Source organism: Gordionus sp. m RMFG-2023, chromosome 3 (assembly GCF_954871325.1).
Source record: "Gordionus sp. m RMFG-2023 chromosome 3, tfGorSpeb1-WG-v2, whole genome shotgun sequence".
Lineage (NCBI taxonomy): Eukaryota > Metazoa > Nematomorpha > Gordioida > Chordodea > Parachordodidae > Gordionus > Gordionus sp. m RMFG-2023.
Genome location: NC_088777.1, coordinates 8271634 through 8297524, shown reverse-complemented (window position 1 = coordinate 8297524; position 25891 = coordinate 8271634). Strand labels below are relative to the sequence as shown.

The window sequence follows — 25891 nt, the reverse complement described above, 5'->3', positions numbered from 1 at the left end:
TTTTTTAGAGACTTCTTCTACTTAACTTAATACAGTTTTTTTTGGTTTTATTACTAATTTATATGCGCAAATATTTTCATCACATGGTAATGTAATGCTTATTATATAAAATATAATATTTTGGCTCTATTTTTTAGGCTTAGCCTTAGAAATCAAACTCCTTACTTGTTAATATTTAACCCGGATTGTTAAAATCTTACTCTAGAAATAAAAAAAATTTGTCACTGTGTTTTGAGTAAATATTATGGATCGATATACTATAATAATTTTTCAGAAAAATATATATAAAAATTTATGTTTTACACAAAACTAAAAAATTTATAGAGTATTATTATCTATTGAAAAATTTATAATGTAAATACACTCTTTATCACAAAAATATATTGCATATTTTTTTCAATAATTCATTAAAATTTCATAAAATATTTATAAACTTTGTGGAAAAAAAAAATTTTTTTTGGTTAATGATCGAAAATGATCAATTATTCATATTCTTATAAATAAAAAAGAAATTTTTAATATATTCATTATATTTACCAAAATTCGAAAATGCAAAATACAAAGTGTAATGATTCTGCTCTATGTCACTTCTTTAAATCCAATTTAACATTCGTAAAGAATTCCATTGTTAAGGCTGCTGAACGAAACAACTCCTTAAAAGAGGAAACCTATATTAACATTGCATTCGTCTCAGGAGGTTTTGGGGCGATTATATTCTTGCTGATTTTTATATACATTTGCTGCAATCTAATTATATCACCTATCCAATGCAAATATGGATCTTTTTGGTATAGATTAGTTAATATTTCGTATCGAAAGAAACAAACATTTTCGCAAAGCCAATCAAGAAGACCTGATTTGATAATGAAACCCATTTTAAAACCCTTGTACAGGAAAAGTACATCAAATGGAGAGGATGCCAATAAAGCTAGTAAAATATTAATTCCCGACGAAAGATTCAATTATCAAGTTTATTTTGCCAGAGATCCCTACGTTAAAAGACGATCATATCCCATTATCAAAATTCAAGGAAATTATTCTATAAATAGCGCCGTTACTCCACGCGATTTACTATCTTATGATAACAAGATAAAGTGCTTTTCCATGATCTTCAATGAGAAATACAGAAATCATATAACGCTTACCACTACTAATCGAGGCATAATAAATGACGATAAAAATTATATATTTTTATTCTCTCCCATTGATAAAATCATAAGTTTTTTACAATTGGGCAAAAAGAAAATTTCAAGAGCTATAACTCATAAATCATCTAAATACCCTGCAATAAGTGGAATCTTTAATATTAAAATGGATGGTAAATTTTTATCTAAATTACCAGCAATAATGAAAGACATCGAACATGATTATTGTATGTCGGAGCTGATAACTGAAAGTACGGATAACATGTACGGCATTAACATTAATGGCTCTAGCCCAGATCTTATCTCATCAATAGCTGAACTCCAAAACCATGTAAAATTTTTTAACGACAATACAAGACGATTAAGCAGAAGCGAACCACTTTTATTTTAATATCTTGGATAATATTTGGAATGTTGGTATTATATTGATCATTATATTTTAAATAACGGATAGGCAATAAAATATTTTTTAAAAAAATATTTTTATGTATATATCCATATTTTGTTTTTATAACAAATAAATAGAAATGAAAAGGAATTAAAAGATTACAATTTGGAACTAATTAACAATGACATTTAAAATCTTATAAGAAGGATCTATTTTTATTAATCGAACGTTTATTGATAAAATTTCAATATATTATAAATGTGTTTGGAATAAAATAATATTAAATTAACCAGTCCAGACTCACATTTTATGAACATTTTTAAGCTTGTTTGCTATATCTTATTAACCAAATTTTTAAAACATATGTTTGGAATCTTAAATAAACCAAATTTTAAAGCATAATCATTCCTCCTGTTTTTTAAGGATAGGAGAGATCGGGGTTATATTGTCCATAATAAATTGAAATGCTAAAAAATTGGATGAAGCCAATTTTCCCGAAATTTTTAAACGTAGTTTTATTCTTTACACAAATCTTTTAAGGTAAAAATTAATATTTAAAAATATCTGCCTTTTACCATTTCGCTGTGCGTATTATAGTGCTCCTTTATTTTTAAATTTTTTATATATAAAAGTGTTAAATCAATGTATTGAAAATACACGGAAACTGCCCTATAATTTACTAAAAATAAGTCAACCAGCTTCATATTGTCAAGTGGCCTTAGACAAACTAGTGGTTTTTAATGTTTTTAATATAGTTGGATATTTTTTATTAGAAATAAATCCCAGTTAAAAAAAATGGATAATAGTCACCTCGCCAAAATCTGCCCCAGATCTTCACATTTAGTTAAATTTTAATTTTAATTTCAAGTTACTAATTTACCATATATATTATCAATATTTTACACATATGGAGATTAGCCCGTACCAAACCATAGCCCGACCCAGGTCTGCGTTTCTGACAGGACCGGCCCGTGAGTATTAAAAAAAATTTGGAGTTCTAGCTGGGTCGGAATATTTTTTTTAAAAATCGGGACGGGCTAGGTTGGGCTTAAATTTTTAAATATGGTATGACTCAATTTTATGGGAATAAATTGATTTTAAAGATTCTAGCAAGAAACCAGGCGCCAATATTATTTATTTTGTAAAATATTTTTTTTTACAATAAAAATTATGAAATTTATTTATATATTCATGCCGGGCTGACAAATAATAAATTTTTTTATTTTTGGTCACGGGAAATAAAAATTTGTTTAATTTTATTTCAGACTGAACCCAACTAGAAATTTTTTTTTGAAAAATTATTTAATATTAATTAAAGCGCATTTTAATTGTAAAGTGAAATATAAAAAAAATACGACTTTGCTTCTTAGTCCCAAAGAAAATTTTCAAGACGAGAAAACATGTTTTTATAAGCCTCAATGTAAATTTTAAAAATATATTTAAAGCACGAGCTTAGTCAAGTCTCTAATTATGTATTTAAAAAGAATTATACCGTCTATCAACCGCCAAGATTCTATCAACAATTAAAGAACCGTTATTCTAAGAAAAGGCCCTTAACTTGAAATAAAAATCAGTTTTAGTTGTTTATGAAACGTGTTTTTAAACTTGTTTACATTTTTAGGGTCTTTTTACCCATTATATATCAATTTATAAACTTAATAGTTTTATAAAGGAAATCAGATACGTTTTATGCTTATTAAACATTCATTGCTTATTTAAGAGAATAAATACATGAAACCTTAAAAACTCTTTTTAGGATATGAGATTTCTTTTATTTTTAACAAACAAATTGATCTATCGAATTTTAAATGCTTATAAAAATTCAAACACTCTTTAAAAAAAAGGATAATACCATTAGAATACTAATTATGCTCTCGATTGCAATGTTTACACTAATTCAACCAATAAAATAAGTTAAAATTTTGTATTATTAAAATTTAAAAAAGGCTTTTGTATTATTTTTTTAAAGTTCAAAATATAAATATCATTGATTTTTAAATTTAAAGTATAAAGAAAAGGTTTAGGCGCGTACCCAGCGGCTCCCCTAAGTAAAATATATTATAAAAGGGCTTAGAAGCCAGCGGAGGAAGGGGGGAGAGGGAGATAAATCCCCCCGCCCCATAGCAGGAATATTTTGAAAAAATATAAACTTCATGGATCTAATTGCAAAGTATTCTATTTCAAAGGTTATACTCTAATCTAAATAATAAAATTTATTTATATAAAATTTATTTATTGCATATTAATATTTTATTTCTCGAAAATTTAAAGTTTATTTTTTTACTTTTCTTAAACCTTAAATACTGATAGATATAAGAAAATTTTATCAACTAAAAAAAATTTCTATATTTAATTTATCTCTACTAATAACTATAATTAGAAAATTTATATAGTTACAAAATTTTCAGATATAAATAGACAGAATTTGCGGAATATAATTATGAGACTTCTTTGTGCTACAGGAAAAAAGAAACTGCAAAAAGCCTGCATGACAAGATAGATTCTTTAACATACAACATTTTTTGGATCTAGAAGAGCCTATTTTATGCCCTTGGATAAATATCAGAATCATCTGAAACATATTTTTGAGTTGATACATTATTAGATTTAATATGACTGCCGATTTTTTTCATTGGAATATATTAATAAATTATTTATTTTATGCACATTTTTCAAAAAATGGATTTAACTGAAGTTTTGATTGAGAATATTTATATATTACAACTCAGAAGACCAAGAGATAATATCTACCAGGAATTTCTCGAGATTTGTGTTATTGTTGAGGTGAAAGTGAAATTATATGCTTTTGAGGTTCACAAGCCTCGACTTTACCGACAAACAAATGGTTCTAATATCAACGTGGACTCAATAAAATATCATTATAAAATAACCATTTTTATTCGACTTTTGAATTTAATTTTGACTCAAATCAATGACCGGTTTGTGCTTTATCTAATGTCTCTATCCAATTTACAAATTATATATCTCATAGTTTCCTCATATATCAAATCTCTATATTGAATTAAATATTTACCTAAATTTTATTCAGTGGATATAAATATATCGGAAGGCCAATTAATTTTCCGAATTTAAAGGTATGAAATATTCATTTTTATAGTTAATACTCCAGTAAAGCATTGCATACTATAAAATATATTTAATATTTCCAAATATAATTAAAATTACAGTATATTTTGGCAATGATACCAATTTTGTACAAGCACAAATGAGAGTTTCTTCATTACAGAGAATAAAAATTTATATCAAAAGTATAACATCTTAAAATTGATTAATTAGACTAGCTTTACTCATCGAGATCTAATTCCCAACACAAAACAAATTATTAAAATTGGCGCAATCGGATAGAAGATTAAATTTTCATTTATGAACGATATTTTAACTAGCTTTTTAAAATCATTATAAAATGTTTAATTTTATATTTTTTTATGATTTACATACCGGTTTATAAGCTATTAACCGTATTATATTCGATTTTATTATATTTGTCCTCGAAATTATCATGGTTCTTATAAATTTTATATGATGATTAGTTCTAATAGATTTTAATGTTCCAAAAAAAAATCATTTCGATATTTAAATAAATTAACCCCCCCCCCCCCCGATAGAAAATTCCTGGCTATGCGTCTGAAAAGGTTAAGGTAAATTCAGATAAAATAAGTTTAGATTAATCGATTCTGGATGGGTGTTTACAATAACATTATCTTTATATGGCGAGGTTTGTTTAATAAATAAAGAACTTTTCGCTTATGAAAACTTTTCAAAGGGCAAAGATAAAGTATAGCAATCTATTTATTCAATATAAACAACGGGCTTGTCTTGATGTATAAGTTAAGGTATGCGAATATTAAATTCATCTTCCATTGTTCCACTCTCGGGTAGGCCCTTGATAACCAATTTACACATAAGAAACTGGTTAGTTTCCAAAATTGATATTATGTATATATTTCAAATTATACTTTCATAAAAAATATTGTTTAATTAAAGTTGTAATTGAAATTTTTCACTTTTATTAGGCTGCGTCCTAAACCTGTTTTAAAAATTCGAAAAGTTTCAAAACTTTCACATATTTTAGTAAAATTTTTATTTTCTTTTACATGTTTTTGATAATAAAAAAAAAAGAAATATGTAAATAAAAAAAAATAAGTTTCGACAACACACTTGAATAAAATTTTTTTTTTATATCTCTAAAATATCTGTTTGTTAGAATAATTTGAAGGTTAAAATAATATAAACAGTTAATATTAACGTGTTTTTATCGCTAGCTTTAACAATTCATAAAGATATTGCTTATCAGTGTATTTTTATTTTATTAAAGTTAGTAAACTTTACTTTTAGAAATTTATTTTTGTTTTTAACGCTTTTAATTAATATAATTTAATTTCATTCAACACCTTTAACGGTATATAAAAGTATAATTTTTTTTTTACAATATTGTGAGTTATCAATTCAGAGAAATAGCAATATTTTATATATCCGAAATTGGAACATTTTTTAACCCAAACTTTAATGTAATTTTTAAACATAAACAACCCGACATAACATCGCGAAAGAACTCTAATTAAAAAAAATTTTGAGATTTTTTTCCCTCTTAAACCAACTTCTTGAACGAAGTAAGGGTATGGCTAAAGAGTCGCCAGATAGAATTGGGTTAATTTACAATTTAAGAAATGGTTTAATAAAATTGGGTTTTTAACGTACATTATCATTAGCCAAAGTTTTACACAAAGGTCATATGGTCAAGAAAATGATTGTATTATTAATTGTGAGCGTATATGTAGCTCTGTTGTGATACATTCAAACCGGTCTATCAACAAAAACTTTTCGGCTTGGCCCGGCAATCATATTTTATTTATACATAATTACCCGTCACGTGCCTTAAAAATTTTATTTTTTGTAAAGGAAAAATAATAAATTTTCTGCATTTTTTTAAGATTTCAAAATAGATAAATAACATTTGCAAAAATTTCGGGTGGGCTCTAGCTGGAAAATATATTCTTCAGAAATCTCAGAAAATTTCCTCAAAATATGTATTAGATAGATTAGATATGGAATCGTTGGCACAATTTTTTCCACTTTTGGGCAAATCATTTTTCAGTTACAAATTCATATATAAATTACCCGAGGTATTTTTTTTAGATATCATGTAAATAGTTCACCTTTATCTTTAATTTTTTTTTGTTTTAAATATATTGACGAAACAATTGATCTATTTTTATTTCTGAACAAAAAAAAAGTCGGTGTCATCCTACTCCCTAAGCTACTGGATGCGAGAGGAATACTTCCTATATAAAATGACGTATAATATTTTTAAATATATTCGACTCCCTTTTAGAGGAATATTTATCGAACATCAATATTTTGAACGGTCATATGTCAGGGATTTTAAATTTTTGGGATCCGGGGGTAAAATAATGACAGTCCATAATAGCTCCATTGCTAATCTACAAAATAAAAAAGGTTCGAGATTTCTACCTATTAAATAATATTTTTCTAATAAAGAATAAATTTATCTATCATATTCTTATTATTGTATGCGCGACGTGTGCATTGTTTTAGAATAATAAATTCCAATATATTTTTTTTTTTAAATAGGAAGAAAATTCAGAAAAATCCTATTTTTTTGAGTTAGCCATATATATAATATATTCTTGAAAAAAAAGGTAATCGTATAGTATCGCGTTGTGACCTTTTTAAATGTTAGCATTGCTAGATATGTACCTTTACAATTATAAATATAACATTACTTCTTTACCTTAAAAATATTAAATTTCAGCAATTTTGGCTAAAAAAATTATCGGATTGCAAATCCTATTCCCTTTATTAAATTATCAAAATATAAAGGAAAATAAATCTGAAATATTATACATTATATTTCGAAGAGCTGGAAAAATTAGGGTTACATTATAGTTTTATTCATAAATATACTGAATCCGTAATTTAGAGCTCAGAATATCAATTAATTTTATTTTAAAAAAAATTCCCCCCCCCCTCCAAAAAAACACCAAAGGGAAAGAAAAAGTTAGGTCAGATATAATAGATATGTATGCTTAAGGCTTGCTGTAAACTGTAACATGTATACAAGAGATGACAAAGGTTCAGTATATTTAATTCAATTTGATACCGAAAGAGTGATCATCTAAGTCAAAGAGCTTTCCCCTTAAGAATTCATATTTCAAGTGAAAGTTAATAATGTCTGGGTTTACAATAAGGGGGTTTACACGCGATATACATAAATTTAAATTTCATTAAGTTAAGTTTAAAAAAAATAAAGATGGTAAAAATTAGGCTCACGCATATTTTTAAAAATAAAAATTAAACTCTAAATAAAAATAAAAATTTTATCGAAATAAAAAAAAATAAATCTTTTTTTACATACAGTGAAATCAAACAAATTACTCTTAAAAAATTTACCTTGAGAAGTTAATAAAAATTATAAATTATATTAATCAAATAAATTTATTTAAATTTACTTAAAGTTCATTATTCTAAAGATATGATGGTGTGGTAGTTTCTTCATATTGCAGACATTAATATAATAGTATACTTTTATTAATTATACATTTTAAATAATTATTTGTTAAAAAATAAAAATTAAATATAATTATTTAATATCCTGCTATCATTAGACGTATAATATTTATTCCATAAGATTTCCTAAGTGAGAATTTAAATTTTATAAATATTTCAGTTATTATAAAATTTTTTTACTTAATTTAAATTATCCTTTATCTTCATCGTCTTTTTTTTGGCTTTTATTTTCATAAAATAACTCAGTAAATAAAGAAATAATGTTATTTATGATATTCGAATATAAACATTTTCTCGGTGTATTTCTTTAAAAAAAAATACATGGATTCATGTTTACGCCAATCTTCATTTTCTTACCTAATTATTTTGTAACCTGTAATTCAAAGGCAAAAACCAACTCAATCAAAACTTACCAAATGAGAATAAGAGATTAATATATGATTATTCTTAATTCATAACCCAAAATTAAATGTAGATTACATCACCCAGCCAGCACAGTTGTTTCTGGCTCTTATATATGTAAAAAATTTAATAAACCATCTGGTATAGTAGCAATAGTCATAATTTAAGCAGGGGGGGGGGGGGGTGTATAAGAAATAATTTAGGTTTTGCCCCCAAACTTCCATTTGTCAGGCCTTCATAGGATCACCCCGAAGGATAATTCGAATTGGGTATTTTTTTATATATACCATTAATTTATAAGTAATATCATTTTTATCATCTCTATGAAGTGGGCCTAACAATTGTAAGCACTAATTCGAAAATCCGTTTGTTCTTATTTATTGTCTATTTTAGCCAGTATTTAGCAAGTAAAGAAGAATAAAATATTATAAAAATATTTTGGCCAATCTTAAGATTAAAATAAACAGAAGTTCTTTATCTGTATCAATGTCTAGCACTTAAGTAATCCGTTTGTTAGATTATAAAGAAAAAATTATTAGCAAAATAAATATAAAAAAACACATCGCGCCTGGAAAATATAGAAGCACTAAATATCTGGTTCAAAGAAACCAAATTATAAACAAAACGAAAACTGTAAGCCAATATTTTGGAAATATACGAATTCTGAAGTGTATATAATTTAGGATAAACACTTTTGAACTAGGAAACACTGTTTTGATTTGTTTTATGTATTTAGTGGCATTCTTATTTTCCATATTTTCCATATTTGTTTATCTTTTTTTTCTTTTTTTTTCTTTTTTTTTTCTTTTTTTTTTCTTTTTTTTTTCTTTTTTTTTCTTTTTTTTTTCTTTTTTTTCCGTTTTTTCGTTTTTTCGTTTCGTTTCGTTTTGTTTGTTTTTTTTCTTTTACTTTTTAAGTTGTTTCAACAAAGCTAAATATCTATTTAGTAATAAATAGAATCAGAACACGGCCTTAGTACTTATTGCATCTTAGTACATCAACCCATTTGGTAGATACCAGTCATTCATTAAACAAAAGCATTATAAGTGAAATAAAAATTATAATAACGTCACGTCTTACGCATCACTATCGAATTTTGAATCACAATTAAAAAATCAATCACATCTAAATACATTAAGGTGTCTTTTCCTTCAAAATATTTTTGATCTTATGATTTTACAACCTTTATAGATATTATTTGTTCTTTTAAGTTAATAGTTAAAATTTAATTTTGAATCGAGTTATATTTTCGAAAGTTCGAAATGATATTGAATAAATTTTAGTAAGCACTAATTATGAATTTACATTTTACTTTAGTGCTTCTAATGTATTTTGGTAGACAATAAATTAAAAAATTCTCAAAAAAATAAGAAAATTTACAAAATTGATATTTTCTTCTTTTTAGCTTTCACCTTTTCAGGTGTTTAGCTCTTTCAAATATCTCTTTCCATTTTATATTATTCATACAATCCAATTTATTCAATTTATATTTATTGATATTTAACTTTTTAGGCCCTTTGGAATTTTGGTATTCTTCGCCTACCCATCATTAGACTCTTAACCTTGCTTCCTATACTGTTTTTAGACCTTCTCATGGTATGTCCATATACCATAATCTTTTTTTTTACCTGATACTTTAAAACCTCCTAGTTTGTATTTCGTATCTTATCCTTTTTGTCTGCAAACTATTCTTTGCTTGGCCATGTTTCAGAACCCCCGTTTAGTTAGAAATCATCTGGTAGAATTTTTTTCCTATACTATAATTTTGTTTATATTAATAAGATTTTTCATGATATTTTCGATACTTTAAAATATTATATTCCATCGGACAATCTTTAACCTATAATTCGGACCAGATAATATCGGGGAAAGGGTATAATAATCTATATAACCTAAATATTTTGTAAATAACATCTCTTCATTATTGGAGTGTTCTATGAATGCATGGTTTTTAAGATGATTAGTGTTAATGTTAAATTTAAACTAATGATTTATACAAATGAGTTATAAATAAATATGGCCTGAGTCAATATTTTACTAATATTTCCATTGTTGTAGTTGTTTTAATATGCTACCAATTTTATATAATTGATCGTGCACTTTGAGAATTCAGTTAATTTGTAGAGATATATTTTAAAATTTTTGGAGAATTTAGAAATCTCTTGGGCATCATTTATAATAAACTAGAAAATTATTAAAGATGATTAAAAAAAATGAATTAAACACATTTTAAGAAATCAATTAGTTAAAAATTATCTTTATACATTTTCATACTAATTTTCAATAAAATAGTGACCAATGTTTGTCCCAAACATAAATTAATTCGAAAACCATTACCTACACTATAATAGTTTTCTATATATATGCATAGCCAAAAATAAAAGGGTAAATAGAGAAAATTTTGAAGAGGTTATAAATGATTTTATAATTAATACATTAAATATAATAGCATAGCAAATATGTGTTTTAATTTACAAAAAAAAAGAGCAAGATATAATGAAACATAACTTTATCTTCCCGATCAATTACACCAAAATATTTTTCCTGATCATAGTATCATTCCTAACTACGCATTGTTTTGATATTCCATCAAAATATCTTATATGGTTCCAAAATAACACGAGAATTTTTAATAACGGTAATAAAAATTATTGTATATTATAACATGATCAAAATCTTTTTTACAGATCTAACACCTGGTATCTGTGACAATTTACACCTTGATGGGATAACAGGAATGAAATATATTGATAATGTTTTTCCAAAATTTAAGTACAAATATTTAACCCTTTTAATAATTTATTATATATATTATTATATAAAAAATATTTATTTATAATATCAGAATTTTATTGGGTGTTATTAAATAAAGAAAGGAAGGATCTGCACGATCTGTCCTGAAGTTTCAAATTCTTTAAACGGGCCTGGCTAGATAATTTGTGTAAAAAAAAATTTTAACCCAGGAATTTAGTAAAATTTTTGGAAATTGAAAATAAAATAATTCATTCTTTATTAAAAAAATTTATTTAAATCAAGTAAAAGTAGTACATTTTTATTTCAACTTTTTTGGTTGACGCCGCTATCAAAATTCATAACTTATTTATGATAGTGATAGGCCAGGTAGCGGGACAGGAGAAACTCTTACAAAAATTGTAAAGGACCTCCAAGTGACGACCCTAAATCTGAAAGGACAACTTGTACAAATTGTCCGGATGGGAACTACACAATTTTCAGCCTAGAATTAAGCAAATATATATCTTTCCCTAAAATAAATTATTATGAACTGAGTAAATACTACAAAATCATTTTACTAAAAAATATTCATTGGTCGGTCCCAGGAACCCTTTTAAAAATTTTCACCTTCTAGTTTAGGTTGAGTAACCTCTAGTCAATGTCTACGAGAGAGAAGTCACTGGAGAAAACACCCTCTCAATAACCTATACCTCCCCATCTTCAAAAAATTTGTAAGCTGAATGCTCCTGCTTACTTCCCCCTGATCATGTAGACGCTGCCTCTATTGCAAATCCTCTAAAAATAATGCAACGTATAACTCAATATATTATTATACAATTTATTTAAAATCAAGGCTTTCAAAAAAATCCCTAGTTTACCTGGGATACAACCTCGGAAACAATCAGGTAAGCTTAACTTTGATTTTGAAATTCAGTCACTACCTAACTAATACAAATACATCTGACTTAAAGTCAATTGAAATGTGGAATTTTTTAAATCAAAACTATGAAGAATTCACTTTCTTGATTAAAAGCGATGTAAAAGTTAACGATAATTTAAAAAATATATTTATAAAAATTATTTCTCACAAAATCTACATTTTATTTTTACGGTATAATATTTAATTATAGATCAAATTAACGGCTCCCAACACTAGCAATGAAACATATATTGAGATCTTAGATTTAAAAAACAGAGCCATAACACCTACAAAAATAAGTTTTTTATCGAAAAATGGATTAATTGTATATATCTCAAATATAGTGTTATATTATATTTTTTTTCTATAGAACATAGTTCAAAGAAGTAATAAACTTCATATAGGCAAAAGTGCCTATAATTCCTTCTTACTATTTCAAAATGGATTTCGTTTAAAAGCTTACACCAAACACAATATTGTCATACCTTTAAAACTCTGTAAATATTTTTTTTATATTCAAAACGTTTTGAGGTAACGAAAATCTTTAAAGAATCAATAAATAATATAATCATTCTAGTCAGTTTTTATTTGAATTATAATTTGATTAACGTTATTCTTTTTTGTATTATTGAAAAAAAAAAACTTTAATAATCAAATCCCAAAGAATATCAAAACTATACCCCTAATTTTTTTAAAAAAATCTGGATTCCCACTATCCTCATTTAAATACATATTTTATCGGAACAGAATCATACTGGATCTGAATGTATAGTAAAAAAAAATAACTCTGAAAGTTAGAATAAGAAAATAAACTAAGGATGAGCCAAGAATATTCCAAAATGATATCGATAATATAATGTAAAAAAAAATAAATCATGCTTATAAGTTTATAAGAGCCTTTTCACTAAAACTTTAATCGAAATTATATTTATATAATACAGGTATCATAAAGAATGACAAAGTAATCATTAATAAAGGAGACTCTTATGATATAAATAAAAGTAATAAAGAAACCTTGAGAATGGGTATACGCGTTTAATTTGTTATATTTTTTATGCACATATTCAAAGATTATCAAGTTATATTCTTAATATTTGCAGCATAGCTGTGGAGAATAATGGGGGGGGGGGGGGCTCGAAATCTTCTTTATAAGTTGGCAAATATAATTACCAAGATTGGGCACTCCTTATTTTTGGAATTTGCAATTGCAATTAATTACATTTTTTGAGCTTGGAGTTAGAAATTATTAGTAATATTTTTTTTTTAAAAAACGATCAATAATTATAATTTTATTCATTTATATTTCATTTTATTTGGCAGTAATTTAAAGAGAAGGGGTCTAAACAAAACGATTTAGATCATTACTAATTTCTGAAGCGGTCTTAAAAAAAAAATTGAAAGATAAATTCGCAAGATTGTTTTAATAATTATACATTGCAGTCAACGATATTAAATTTAATGTGCTTAACTGATCTAAAAGATGAAAGAGATAGAATTAATATGCCAGGTTTTCTAACAATTAGTAGCGTGTTTTTGAAATATAACACATTGTTGTCTTGCACCTAAAATTAAATTAATTTTGCAAAATTATTAAATATAAGTATAATAGAACTGATCTGTGTAAAAAAAAATTGATATTTTCAAGAAAACATTTTTGAAAAATTTTATTCAAAATAAATTCTTGAATATCATTTGTTGTAGGTTAGAAATACAGCTTCAAATGATAGTATTTTCTAGAATTGTTAAAGAAATTAAATTTTTGAGAAAAAATAACTGTAAATGTAACTGGTGACTAATCCTATTTATATTTTTTGGAATATAACTAAAATAATAGCTATGTTGAATAATATTTATCTTACTTATTACCTTTATAATTATACTTCAAATTCAAAATTACTTTTTATTAAATATAAAGTCTCACTATACAAAACCACTCCTATAGAACTTTTGTTTAATCTATTATATTTAAAGAAAAATTAGCACATCTTTAGACACAAATTTGGAAAAGTTTGTTGTTAAAGTCAAATAATTGTTAAGCTCAATTTTTATAAAAAATAAATATTATATTATGTTATTTATATAAAATAAATATATAGTAAAATGTCATTTATATATATTTTTTGATGCAAATATATATTACAAAGTGATATTTTTTCAATACAAGTAATTATGTGGTATAGTTTTTCAGTCCCGTTATTTTTTTAATTTAATCAAATTTTCATTTAAATTCCTTTGATTATAAATTTGTAAAAATTTTGTATAATTAAAAAATTATACCTAAAATATGATGTGTTATATAAATTATTTATAAAGTAACTTTCAATGTAACTAATTATTAGTTAACTTTTAATTAAAAATTTTAAATCAATTCTAATTTTTGATCAAATATTTTCTTTTTAGCATGTCCCAACTCATTTATTGTGAAGAATTTAACACAAGCTCGCGGTATAAACCCACTATGTGTTACATAATTTATAATTAAAAATTTTTTTTTATGAAAAAATTAATAATAGTATCCAGCAATATTTGTGATAACTTTTTTGATGGAAGGAAATATAAAATGATTTACCTTTACGAAATTTTCGATGACAAGGAATTGCCTTCCCTATCTAAGTAATTTTTTTCAATAACATCTGTATTGCAGGTTTTACCTTCCAAAAAATGAGAAGAAATAATTTGAATTAAAAAGAAAAAAAATCATAAAAATTGGAATAACATTATTATAGATATCTCTTTATTATCTATAATCAACTTTTAGTCATTCCGTTGCTATTTTCCTAATTATATCTTTACTATTATTATACTTTTTTGTTAATGGTATCTTTTTATTTGTTAAAGTAACCCTTTTCTTGATTAAACTTTTTCCGATTTTATTTCCTTTTATAATAAAGAACCTTTTCCTTTTTTTAAAAAATTGAATCATTTTTTTATCGAATATTTTCCTTTTTTGGCACTTTCTTTTTTGACGCTTTTCCATTTTTGACCCTTATTCTATTTTGACACTTTTATTTTTAACACTTTTCCTTTTTTGATAGCACCTGGTCGTTTTTTTAAGGACCCTCTATTGAGGTTTAGCAATCATGGATCTATTTCTTATTTTTTAATCAAAATAAAAATAATTAATAAAGGGAGCTAGATACAGATATATAAATTCTAACATTATTTTTAATATAAAAAAGTAAAATAAGATTATATCAAAATGTATCTCGTATATAGATACAGACACCTCTAAAATATATACTTTTTATAAATGTGTATCTCTATACAAATACATATACTACTTATAAAGTATCTAGATATATTCACCACATTCTTATATCTAGATATTCGAACACCTCTGTTTAATAGTATATCATTAAACATTTTGGATAATTTGTGAATATTTAATTCTCTAACTTATTGTACTGATTATTTCGCATTTTTATCCAAAAATAATTAACATTTTTAAAACCTTTTAAATGAAGGATTAAGAACACTAAAATTAATATGACCGCCATAGATGTTTCTTATGGAATTAAATTGCAAATTACCATGATGAACTCAGAAGTTACAAACGATAAATTACGAATATTTGCTTGGTTCGACAAAAGATCTGAAAAAAAATTGAGCTTTGGAGGAGTATGATTCAACTTTATTTTTTAATTTTAAATATCCTTATTTCATAATGATGATCATCCGGAAGGGCTCAAACAGCTTCACAATCCAGATTTTTTTTTGAAAGGGGTCTGCTGCATTCAGATCGAGTTGATAGAAATCAAGTTGATTTATCATTCCATTGGGTTTCTAAACCAGAGTTTAACATTTGCTCAAGAAGAAAAAAATCTTAAAAGATTTTGATCTCGAAAGATTTTTTTGAGAATGCTCAAACAAGATTTTTGATCAAATGTTACCTTAAATTCAAATTTCTTTGTAAAATATCTTTTGTAATTTTTATGCATAAAAAAATTTTTCTTGATGAAATTACAAAATTTTTTGGATCTTCTTTAAAATAAATCTTCATTTTGATTGATCTAATTTGAAGATTATTGTTAAACCCTGTTCTAAACTCGATATGAATGCAGCAGAAGACTCATTTTGAAAATAATTTTGGGATCTGGAGCAGTCTAACCCGGCTTTGATATTCGTTCACCAACACCTTTATTCTCAATTTTTATAAATAGATAAAGAATCAAGATTATATAAGTGAGTCTGCAATAAATGGAACATTGATTTTGAATATACCTGTGGCCATTTGTAAAAGTATTGAAAAGAATATCTATGTTATATTTATTTATAAATATAAGAATAAAAGTAAAACATAATTTTACTTGATCCTCATATTATAAATAGGCTTAACATGAATATATGCATGATCAGAATATTGGCATAACTGGAAAACTCCCAATAATATTTATGGGTCACATTTTTCATATAATTAATATAATATATTAAAATGATAGGATTCCTCTTCTACAGAGAAATCCATAATTGTATTAAAGAGTGGACGTTTTTTTTAAAAGCGCATGGATAGATAGATGTTTTTATTAAAAATAGGCTGAAAATTTAAACATTAGGTAAGCGGGCGCATGGACTGGTTAGATAATAACAACTGACGAGGTGAATTTTGAAATATTTTGCGGGCGAGATAGCAGGAAGGGTCTTTTTTATCAAAAATTATTTTATGATATTGGTTTAAGTAGCAAAAATATATTATAATAGAATAAACAAGGAGACAATCCAATAATTTTTAAACGCTTAGCGGGTAAGTGAGCTAAATACCATTTTTATAAATAAATTGGCAGGAATAAATTTTTAAACATGGGTGAGCGGTGAGTTAAAATATTTGAATCAAGGGAGGTCGGGTCGATAATTCGCCCAGAACTCTAGTCTAAATAAATCATATTTAGCATTATTATACTTATTTATCTAATTTAATTCATTTAATCCTATTTTTATATAACTTTTGAAAAAAAAAATTAAAACAATTATAGGGTCTAAATGCAATTCTAGTTCCAAAGTGTTATTAGCTCATGGATAAGTGATAAGAAAGGTGCCTTATTCCTATTAAATATTGACAACCATTATTAATTTAAATTATAGGCAAGCAAACTATGGATCTTTTAACTAATACTAAAATATTTATTCAATTATTTTTCTCATGAATTACATTTATTTGCTTACGAAATTAATTTTGTCAAAAATTTTAAACCATACTATTATTACTGTAAAAATAAATTCAATGATATATGCAATAACTTCGTACGAGAAAACATATTAGATCCAAAATTGCAATGAATTGGTTCTAAGGCTTTTAACTTTTCCAATCTTATATATATCTTACTGGTGACAATCTTTGATTAATATTATCTATTATAATTATTTTTTGTATTTTCCAAAGATGAAAAAAAAATTATATGATTTCATTTATGGTAGCAAAAAAATAGGTCAAATTGGCAGCGGCAGTTATTGAGTATGGTTATAGCAATACATTTAAAATTCTGCTGTTCATAATTAAGTATCTAACCTAATATTTCAAGCCCGACCCTAAATATTAAAAAATTGCCTGGCCTAATCCCCGAGCAAAATTTTTATTTATCCCGAACAGCCCGACCCGAAATAAAAAAATTATTTGTCCCCTCCACCCAGCCTAAATTTATTTAAAATTAATATTCTCTTTACTATTTTACCTTTTATTTTACTTGTAATTCTTTTATATATATACATATTTTTTTCATAGATATTAGACGTTGTATTATTATACCCAATATAAAAGGTATCTGGCTCCTAGTTTCCTATAAAATAATAAAATTTAATTTTTTTTTTTAATTGTAAAAAAATAATATTCGAACAAAAAAAATTTGGAGGGTTGTTTCTTGCAAAAATTTTAAAATATATCAATTTTATTTCACAATTTTAGCATATTATATTTCAAAAAAAAAGCCCGGCCCGAATTTATTTTCAAATATTAGACCTGACCCAGTCCGAACCTAATTTTTTTTTAAAAAAATAAACCATGCCCGAGATGTTGGAGACCATTTTTATTCCCTCTTTAGCTCCTCATAGTCCTGACATAGCAGGATTTTTATATCACGTTTGAATTTCAAACAAATATAAATTTAAGTTTTCTCCAATGCTTTTTTCAACAGGTAAATTTCTTTAAAAATGTTCCTTTATATTAAGGCTCCATTTTCTGCATCTATAAATCAAAATACTGATGACAATTGCTTACTGTGTATCATAAGTGTATCCAAAATTTTTCTATAGGGGGAGGTTAGGTGGGGTTTTACGCCATAAATTTAATTGAAGTTTTTAGGTCCACTTATTGTAGACCTTTGGCTATATTGTATTCTTATAAAAATAACTTTAGATCTTTACGGAAGTGATACATTTTATTGAAGAACTGTAAAGGCTATCTAATGACACCATTAAGTTTTTATCATTTATATTTATCAAGTAATCCACATTTTTATGTGTATCGTAAAAATGAGCAAGGGGTCATTTTTACATTTCAAACGCTCATATCCCTGGAACTAATAGGAGATAGAGAAATAAAATTTATAATTTTTCTCATAACATACCTAAACCAATGGCAAATAACTCCCTTTACTCCGATTAGTAAAGGAATGACCCAAATGTGTTATAATTCCTTTCTTCTTTTAAAACGCATCATCAAAACAAATAAAATAAATGACACATAATATTAGATTATTTATTACAATATCCTTAATTTAAAAAAAAATGAAATGAGGTTAAATTATGAGTATTTTTAGTGACTTACAAAGACTTGTAAATTATAAATAATATATTTGTTCATTTATAAGTATTTTACATATTTTTATAAAATCAAATTTCCGTTAAAAATATATAAGCTATCATTATTCATTAAATTCAATTATAATATTCAAAATTTCAACTTGGTCACATTTTACCCATCCAACAAGAGGATTTCCTAATTCCATATCATCGATAGCCATATTCTCTGCTACTTTGTCGTCGGATAATTTTTCGTCATCTTTCAATGGCAAAGGTATTGCATAGTATGATTCTTTATGGAAAAATAGTAAGCCGTCCAAGTTAATAGGCTTATTTTTATCGATATCATATTCCATCAGAGAATTCCGGGGTATGGGCTCTTTAGTTTCTACGCTATTACCATTTTGTATACGTTCCTCCATTACATCCTTACAACAATCTTTGTTGGTATTTGGAAATAAATTTTGATTTTGGTTGTTTGTTACGAGATCTGGCCTGGTGAAGATATATTTTTGGTGATTGCTCAATTCACGGGATATGAAAGCAGGTATTAGTGGCGGACCAAAGGATTCGAGGCGGACAAATTTATACCTCAATTATTATTTTTATTTATTAAAGATAATACATTTTATACTCAGATATTAAGAAATTTATACCTATGAATGAAGGAAAAAAAACAAATGGAAAAATTAACATTTTATTACTAACTAGACTAATATAACACAATCATCATGGAATCATTTCAAACTATGCGTGACCTATATAACTTAAAATTAGGGCTGCGCTGATATTTTTTCCGATATTAAAATGACCTGTTTATAAATATGTATATCTTAGGATTGGCACTAGATTGGCAGCTAATTTTTTATGTATAAACATCTTGGAATATCGGTATAACATTAAAACTTGTTATAAAACAAAATTAGTCTAAGGAGGCGTCAGAATTAACCTATTAGGAATTTGTTCTGGATCGGATCGGCAAAAAATTGTTAAAAATCGATCCACAACATAGACTCATTTTATTTGTCGATCCTAACTTTTCCTTAATATCTTGTGGCAATTCCTAGATATATCGACACAGCCCTACTTAAAATTTAAAATGACTCTTAGAAGGTTTTAAAAGAATTTCAGAGTTATTAAGTATCTAGATACAATACATTGCAAGAATGTATCTAAATACATGCGAGGTAAAATGCTATATATATGAATAATTTTACTAGTTATAAGTTTTAAAAATGTTCAAAGTAGTAAGCTAATCGCTAAACTTTAAATGACATTTAAAAAATACTATTTATAATATTGACAAATATTAATATTTAATCCCTGAAATGAAAAGTTGAGATTTTTTTTAACTTGTAAATATCTGGGTCTTGAGAGAGTTCATCAAACTTGGCGTTTAACCAAAAACATCGAAAATCGGCTTCGCATCCATAAAACACTTGTCCACCCCAAGCCATAACATCTAAGACATAGTAGATTCTAGCCTTGGTATCACATATGCAATCCAAAACGCAACATTCATTCTTTTTCGCCATGTCAACCTTCTGAGACGATATGAAAAAAAAAAATTGATAATACTTGTAATCAAAAGAGCGAATTTTCAAAAAAATGAGATTCAGAAATGCGCATAAATCATAGATGATCTGATTATAACATATTTACAAAAAATATATATGTTGTAAGTGTAAAACTATTGCGGATAGGTTCTAAATCGCTAAAAATTGGGAATCTCGCTTATATCTCCTAAAAAAAATTAAAGTAAATTTGAAATAATAGATGTTAGGGTAGTAAACACTAATATAAAATTGAGTTTTTAAAAAAATCGCAAACAAATCATTCATATTCCAAATTTAATATTAATTTCAAATTTACTTAAAGATTTTTCTACGAGATATAAGCAAGAATTTTTAATTTGTGTTTTAGCGATTTAGAACGGGGATAAATTTCGCTCAAAATATTTTATCAACAAATTTCGATGATTCACTCTTGCCGTAATATATTTGTTTTAACCTTTTTCCCGAAATATTTAGGGAAGTTATGTAAGCTTGAATCTTGGCTCGAATCAGGAAAATCGCAAGGCATGTCTATGTCGTGATATAAAGATTGACTAGGACAAACGGACGAACCGCCGGGAAGGATGGAATTAAATGCACGACCTAAAATGATACCATTTTTGTCATAGGACCGCGTTTTGTTCTTTTTTTTTTTAATTTTCGAAAAAGAAACTTTAATATATATATCTATATGTCTACATTTCAGTTATTACAAATAAAATTCCCTTCAAAATTTAAATTCCGTCGGCAGCTAGAAGATTTAAAATTTTCATAGTCCGTTTCGCTTTCGATATCAAATATATTATAAAATTAACAGTTATTTTTCACAAGTTGATTCAGTATTAAAATTGCCAATTTAAGGTGAAGAAATGATTTTGATAACACGAACCCCTTGAAGTTTTTTTTTCAAAGTAGTTCATAGGCATGTTTCGAGCTACATGAAATAATTTTTAGATATAAATGGAAAATGAGAATGCTTCCTTCCCCAACGATGCGTCTACTATAATGGGTCAAAAATTATAAATATGTTCTTTATCATAATAATTCTTATTATACCTCATAATTTGAAATTTATGTTCCATACAAAATGCCTGCTCGCTCCAAAGATTTAGATCTTGAGCTCTAGTTATCTAGACTATACTTGGCGGTTATATGAAAAGATCAGTTCTTAAAACATGTTCACAATGTACTGTTAAATTTATAATCCTTCAGTTGAATTATAATCAAATTTTTATTGATTAACTATAATTTTTCATATTATATCCACAATAGCCGGAGCTAGCAGAGGTCTACAAAAACCATTTTTTTAATACTTAGATTTTCCGATAAAATTTGGCATAAGAAATTAAGTTTTATGTTTGAGTTAGGTTGGGAAAATGCGTTTCTTCCTATAAGTCGGCGAAAGAATTTGTCTATTACAGGCCACTAGTAGCGATCAGCAGTGGTTTTTATGTATGAAAATTATAAGGGTTCGAGGGTGTGCTAATTTCGCCACCATCTACAGAAACGACGTCGACGCGTGGTACATTATATTATTATAACAATTAGTAAATTATTATAACAATTAGTAAATTATTATAACAATTAGTAAGTTATATTTTTATATACTCAGGTAAATGTTTTCAAAAAAAATAAACAAAATATGATGACTGATATTATATATAAATAAAGTCTTGTTTGGTTTGATTGTAATTGTCATCGACACTTTTAACAAGTATTTTAGAATTTAACTAAACCAGCAATAAAATATTCATAATGAGGCATGTTGGTTTCTGATATAAAACTAATTTAATTTGTTAATTTTGGGAGCCCCCCCCCCTCAATAGAGCATCATCTTTGTGGATTATTTTAGCATCATCAAAACAATTTTCATTTAATAAAAAATGGTTTTTCAGCTCATTTTTTTTAAAATAATGAATAAGGAGAAAGTAAAAGTTTAATCTCAGTAATAAGCATATCTCGAGCTATGATTTGTATTCATGTGGAGTTTATAGATGTTGAAATTAAAATAATCTTAAATAATTTTCCACTTTTAAAATCTTGGATCTAGATTGTGCTAAATAGTTAGGGTTTGGAATTGTTTAAAAATCAGCATTCGTTATTAACAAACTTGGTAACAATATGTAGAAAAATAAAGTCAAATATACACTATCTGAAGTATGATTCTGTAATAGAAAATATTGACTAAGCTTTTTTATTTTTTGAGGGTAATAATATCAGAAATATCAAGTAATTTTATTTGAGCATTATCTATTTTGCTTTGAAATAGGAGGCCTAAATTTGTGACAGATCCATTTGTATGGAAAAAAATGCTATCAAATTCTTAAATTTAATGTTCTATGTAGTTCAAGTAAGTACCGATCGTAATGAAAAAATTCAAGAATTGTTTTTCTATTTTATCTAGCACATAGGTTAATTGACTTTATTTCAGCAAAATTATTTAAATAATAAATATGTGTCAACAAGCAGGATGTAAAATTGATCTGTAGTATTGTAATTAGTTTGTTGTGATGAATATCTGCTCATTTTGCAAAATCTTCAATAACTAAAATTTTGGCAATAGGGAATGATTGCATGAACATAAAGTGTTCAGCTGATATCTGGGTTCTGATATAATTTCCTAATTTTCTTATAAAATTGTTAGGATAAATTTATGTAAACAAACTAGAGTTTAAATTATGGAAATCATACCCTAGGCATAGATGATACTTAGAATATACTAATCTAAAATCTATCTAACATTAGGGCCTGCATCATATTTGTAAAAAATTATTTTAAATATATATAAACAAATTATAGAGAAAATAAATTGTTTTTAACTAGATTCCATCTCTTTAAGTTATTTTTAACAGGGACGCTACTAAAGATAATTTAGTGATAAGTTCTCAAAGTATATTCAAGCATCAGGGCTTTGGTCTTATTGTGTAGTTGTGATTTCATAAATATATAGAGGATTATCCATTTAAAAATAATTAAAATAATAGTGTATGCTCATATAATATTTCAATATATCATGTGAATAAATGTTGTATATAATTAAATATTATAAATTTTAACATTTGATTTAAAGATAAATATAATATATTATGTAATTTTCTGAACATATTTGAAAATTTATACGCCATGCATTGCCACTATAGGAAAAATCAGAGGCCAGATTGGCAGTATAGCTCAACCAGATTGGCAGTGTTATGGCAAGGGGAAAATTTGCTCATAGTGCCAATATAAGCTGATAATGGTTGCATATTTTTTAAAGGAGTTTTAACAAGTCAGCCATAAAATCTTAGCAAGCCAGTTATGACTGATCTCAAGTATAAATATCAGACACCTGGAGAGGTACTATATGCTTTAAGATCAGACCTGTATTTTTTAAAAATATATTACATTTATTTTTAATTTTTATCACTAATAATGGTGGGTTTTAAAATATATGGCCCAGTCCAAATATTTTTTAAAAAAAAATATTAGGCCAAGCCCTGGTAAAAAAAAATTAAAATACGGTCCATCCCGTAAACACAAGCCAGGCTTAGGGCCAGGCCTGCAGGTCTGATAAATATATAGATGATTGATAATGTATGGTTATTTCCTAATTGCAAAAGAAATTCAAACAATTATAAATAATTTAAAAACGTGATTTTATAGCTATTTAAAATATTATCAAGTAGATTAAAATATATAAGTGGTTTTAAAATTTGATCATTTTCATAAAGCCAGTCAGACCTTAATCCTTATAGATATTTTTTATAATTATAATAAATAAAATAGATTACTGTTTCATCAATCAATCATAACCCATCCATTTGATAAAGTCCTATTAGTTCATCATTATCAAATTATTATCATTATATAAAAATATGTTAAATATATTTAAAACATATTTTAATATCATCTGGAAATATTATTATCACAAACCATCCATTCGATAAATCATTATTATTTCATCATTATTAAGAGATTAAAATTATTATCATTATACAAAAATATGTTAAAAGTAATTAAAACATATTTTAGATTCATCCAGATTATCATAACCTAGCTAAAAAGAAATTAAATCAGATCGGGAACCAAGATTCATTTGTAAATACAAATCAATATTTTTACATAGCTAAATATCTTATGTTATTTGTCAAAATTATCATTATTAATTTGGTGTGATATCTTCTTTATTATTATAAATCATATTTTGGGTACTAGCTATATGTCTCTTTTGTCAAAAATAAAATAAGGTTAAAAATATAATATATCAGATAAACTTTATAGATTTAAAAATTAATAAGTATAAATATATGTTAATAATTACATTTGCTGATATGACTATGCATCTTTTACCAACTGGACATGGTATCATAAACCAATTAGTTTCAAAATCAGAAGGCTTTTCAACCAACCATTCAGCTATCATTAACTAAAATATAATAGTAATTAGTAAGAGTTCCCATAAAATATCTATTTACCTGATTGGCATATCTTTTATCTAAATTTTTATTCCAAAAATTATTAGTTGAATTATCAGTATAACATATTTTTCTTTTGCAATTAATAGAAGCTAATGATCTCACATGAGACAAATAATCAAAATGTAAGCTATTTAAAAGATATTATCTTAACTGTATTAATCTATTAAATATTAACTTTTTTTGCTTTTCAAGGAATATTTTTCTTCTTTCATCTTGATCAAAAGTATGCTTCCCTTTCTTGTACAAATCAAATCGAGGATGTAATTTATCAATATCATTAATCTTATTTGTAAAGCTAGTGGAATTGGCAAAATAGTCAGTTAAATGTTCCATAAGAATGATGTATATCATAAGCTTATTGTAAAAGAATTAACAAGTTTACAGTAACTTATCAAAGTAAATATGTGACAGATGTCAGTTGTCAAATGTTGCTATATTACGTCCATTTTTTCAAAATTATATTTTCCATATAATTGTTGAAGATTTCTTCCCACCAAAAATAGGAAACTTTTCTCCCATTGGCATATAATGATTTAATTTTCGCTAAAATTAACAAATGATTTTTTCTCCCTCTCAATTAGATTCTCTAATCATTGTAATGTATTTGTTCTATTCTAATTATTACTTATATAACTTTTGTAGAACAATAATTTAATCATAAATTATTATCTAATATAATTTAGTTCAATATATTATTACTCCATATGCTAAAGTGGCGAAAAATCTGAGTTAAAATGGAAAATATAGGGAAAACCTAAAGCAAAAATGAAAATAGAGGAATTATGATAATAAATAAATCTTATAGAATAAAAATGAAGCTATAATAAAAATGAAAAATTAATAAAATAAAATTGGCACAAATTGACAATAAATTTAACGAAATTACAAAATGAACGATCAAACAATGTTTAATTTAATTCTGGAAATTCATGGGAAGATAAATTTAAAATATAAAAAAAGTAATTAAAATAAATTTATAAATGAAGATAGATTGAAAAATAAGAAATAACCGA

The 25891-nt window shown here is 25.6% G+C and overlaps 2 protein-coding genes across 13 annotated transcripts; one reads left to right on the top strand and one right to left on the bottom strand.

Annotated features, from left to right (window-relative positions):
* Window positions 1-614: 614 nt before the first annotated feature.
* Window positions 615-17353, top strand: LOC135927570 (uncharacterized). Of its 12 annotated transcripts, XM_065463639.1 has the most exons (14): window positions 7948-7973; window positions 8031-8092; window positions 9997-10080; window positions 10970-11122; window positions 11172-11256; window positions 12071-12254; window positions 12348-12461; window positions 12507-12633; window positions 13078-13161; window positions 14537-14581; window positions 14650-14749; window positions 15601-15754; window positions 16297-16375; window positions 17107-17353. In XM_065463639.1, the coding sequence occupies exons 4-14, from the start codon at window positions 10981-10983 to the stop codon at window positions 17151-17153; spliced, it is 1161 nt and encodes a 386-aa protein (XP_065319711.1). In that variant the 5' UTR covers window positions 7948-7973; window positions 8031-8092; window positions 9997-10080; window positions 10970-10980; the 3' UTR covers window positions 17154-17353. The 12 variants fall into 12 exon arrangements, with proteins under 12 accessions (XP_065319712.1, XP_065319716.1, XP_065319715.1 ...); XM_065463643.1 differs by lacking the exons at window positions 7948-7973; window positions 8031-8092; window positions 9997-10080 and adding an exon at window positions 6897-7011 and having other exon boundaries at window positions 16297-16318; window positions 17107-17165; window positions 17216-17353; XM_065463634.1 differs by lacking the exons at window positions 7948-7973; window positions 8031-8092; window positions 9997-10080 and adding an exon at window positions 6897-7011 and having other exon boundaries at window positions 17107-17165; window positions 17216-17353.
* Window positions 17354-18862: 1509 nt separating this feature from the next.
* On the bottom strand, window positions 18863-25229 carry LOC135926686 (snurportin-1-like). Its single transcript, XM_065462617.1, has 6 exons — window positions 25054-25229; window positions 24876-25005; window positions 24722-24826; window positions 20879-21064; window positions 20222-20412; window positions 18863-19459 (listed from the first exon to the last, which is right to left on the bottom strand). Exons 1-6 carry the CDS (start codon window positions 25227-25229, stop codon window positions 18991-18993), a joined length of 1257 nt encoding a protein of 418 aa, XP_065318689.1. The 3' UTR covers window positions 18863-18990.
* Between the last annotated feature and the right edge of the window lie 662 nt (window positions 25230-25891).

Bases quoted from the DNA above. Each gene is read 5' to 3' on its own strand.
- LOC135927570 (XM_065463634.1), top strand. From the start codon at position 6,966: ATGACAGTCCATAATAGCTCCATTGCTAATCTACAAAATAAAAAAG. The intron at 12,255-12,347 runs GTAAAAGTTAAC...ATTTAATTATAG, and splicing joins CTTTCTTGATTAAAAGCGAT to ATCAAATTAACGGCTCCCAA. The intron at 12,462-12,506 runs GTATATATCTCA...TTTTTTCTATAG, and splicing joins TATCGAAAAATGGATTAATT to AACATAGTTCAAAGAAGTAA.
- LOC135926686 (XM_065462617.1), bottom strand. From the start codon at position 25,229: ATGATATACATCATTCTTATGGAACATTTAACTGACTATTTTGCCAAT. The intron at 24,827-24,875 runs GTAAATAGATAT...ATTATATTTTAG, and splicing joins ATAAAAGATATGCCAATCAG to TTAATGATAGCTGAATGGTT. The intron at 19,460-20,221 runs GTTAAAAAAAAT...ATAATAATTGAG, and splicing joins CAAGACCCAGATATTTACAA to GTATAAATTTGTCCGCCTCG.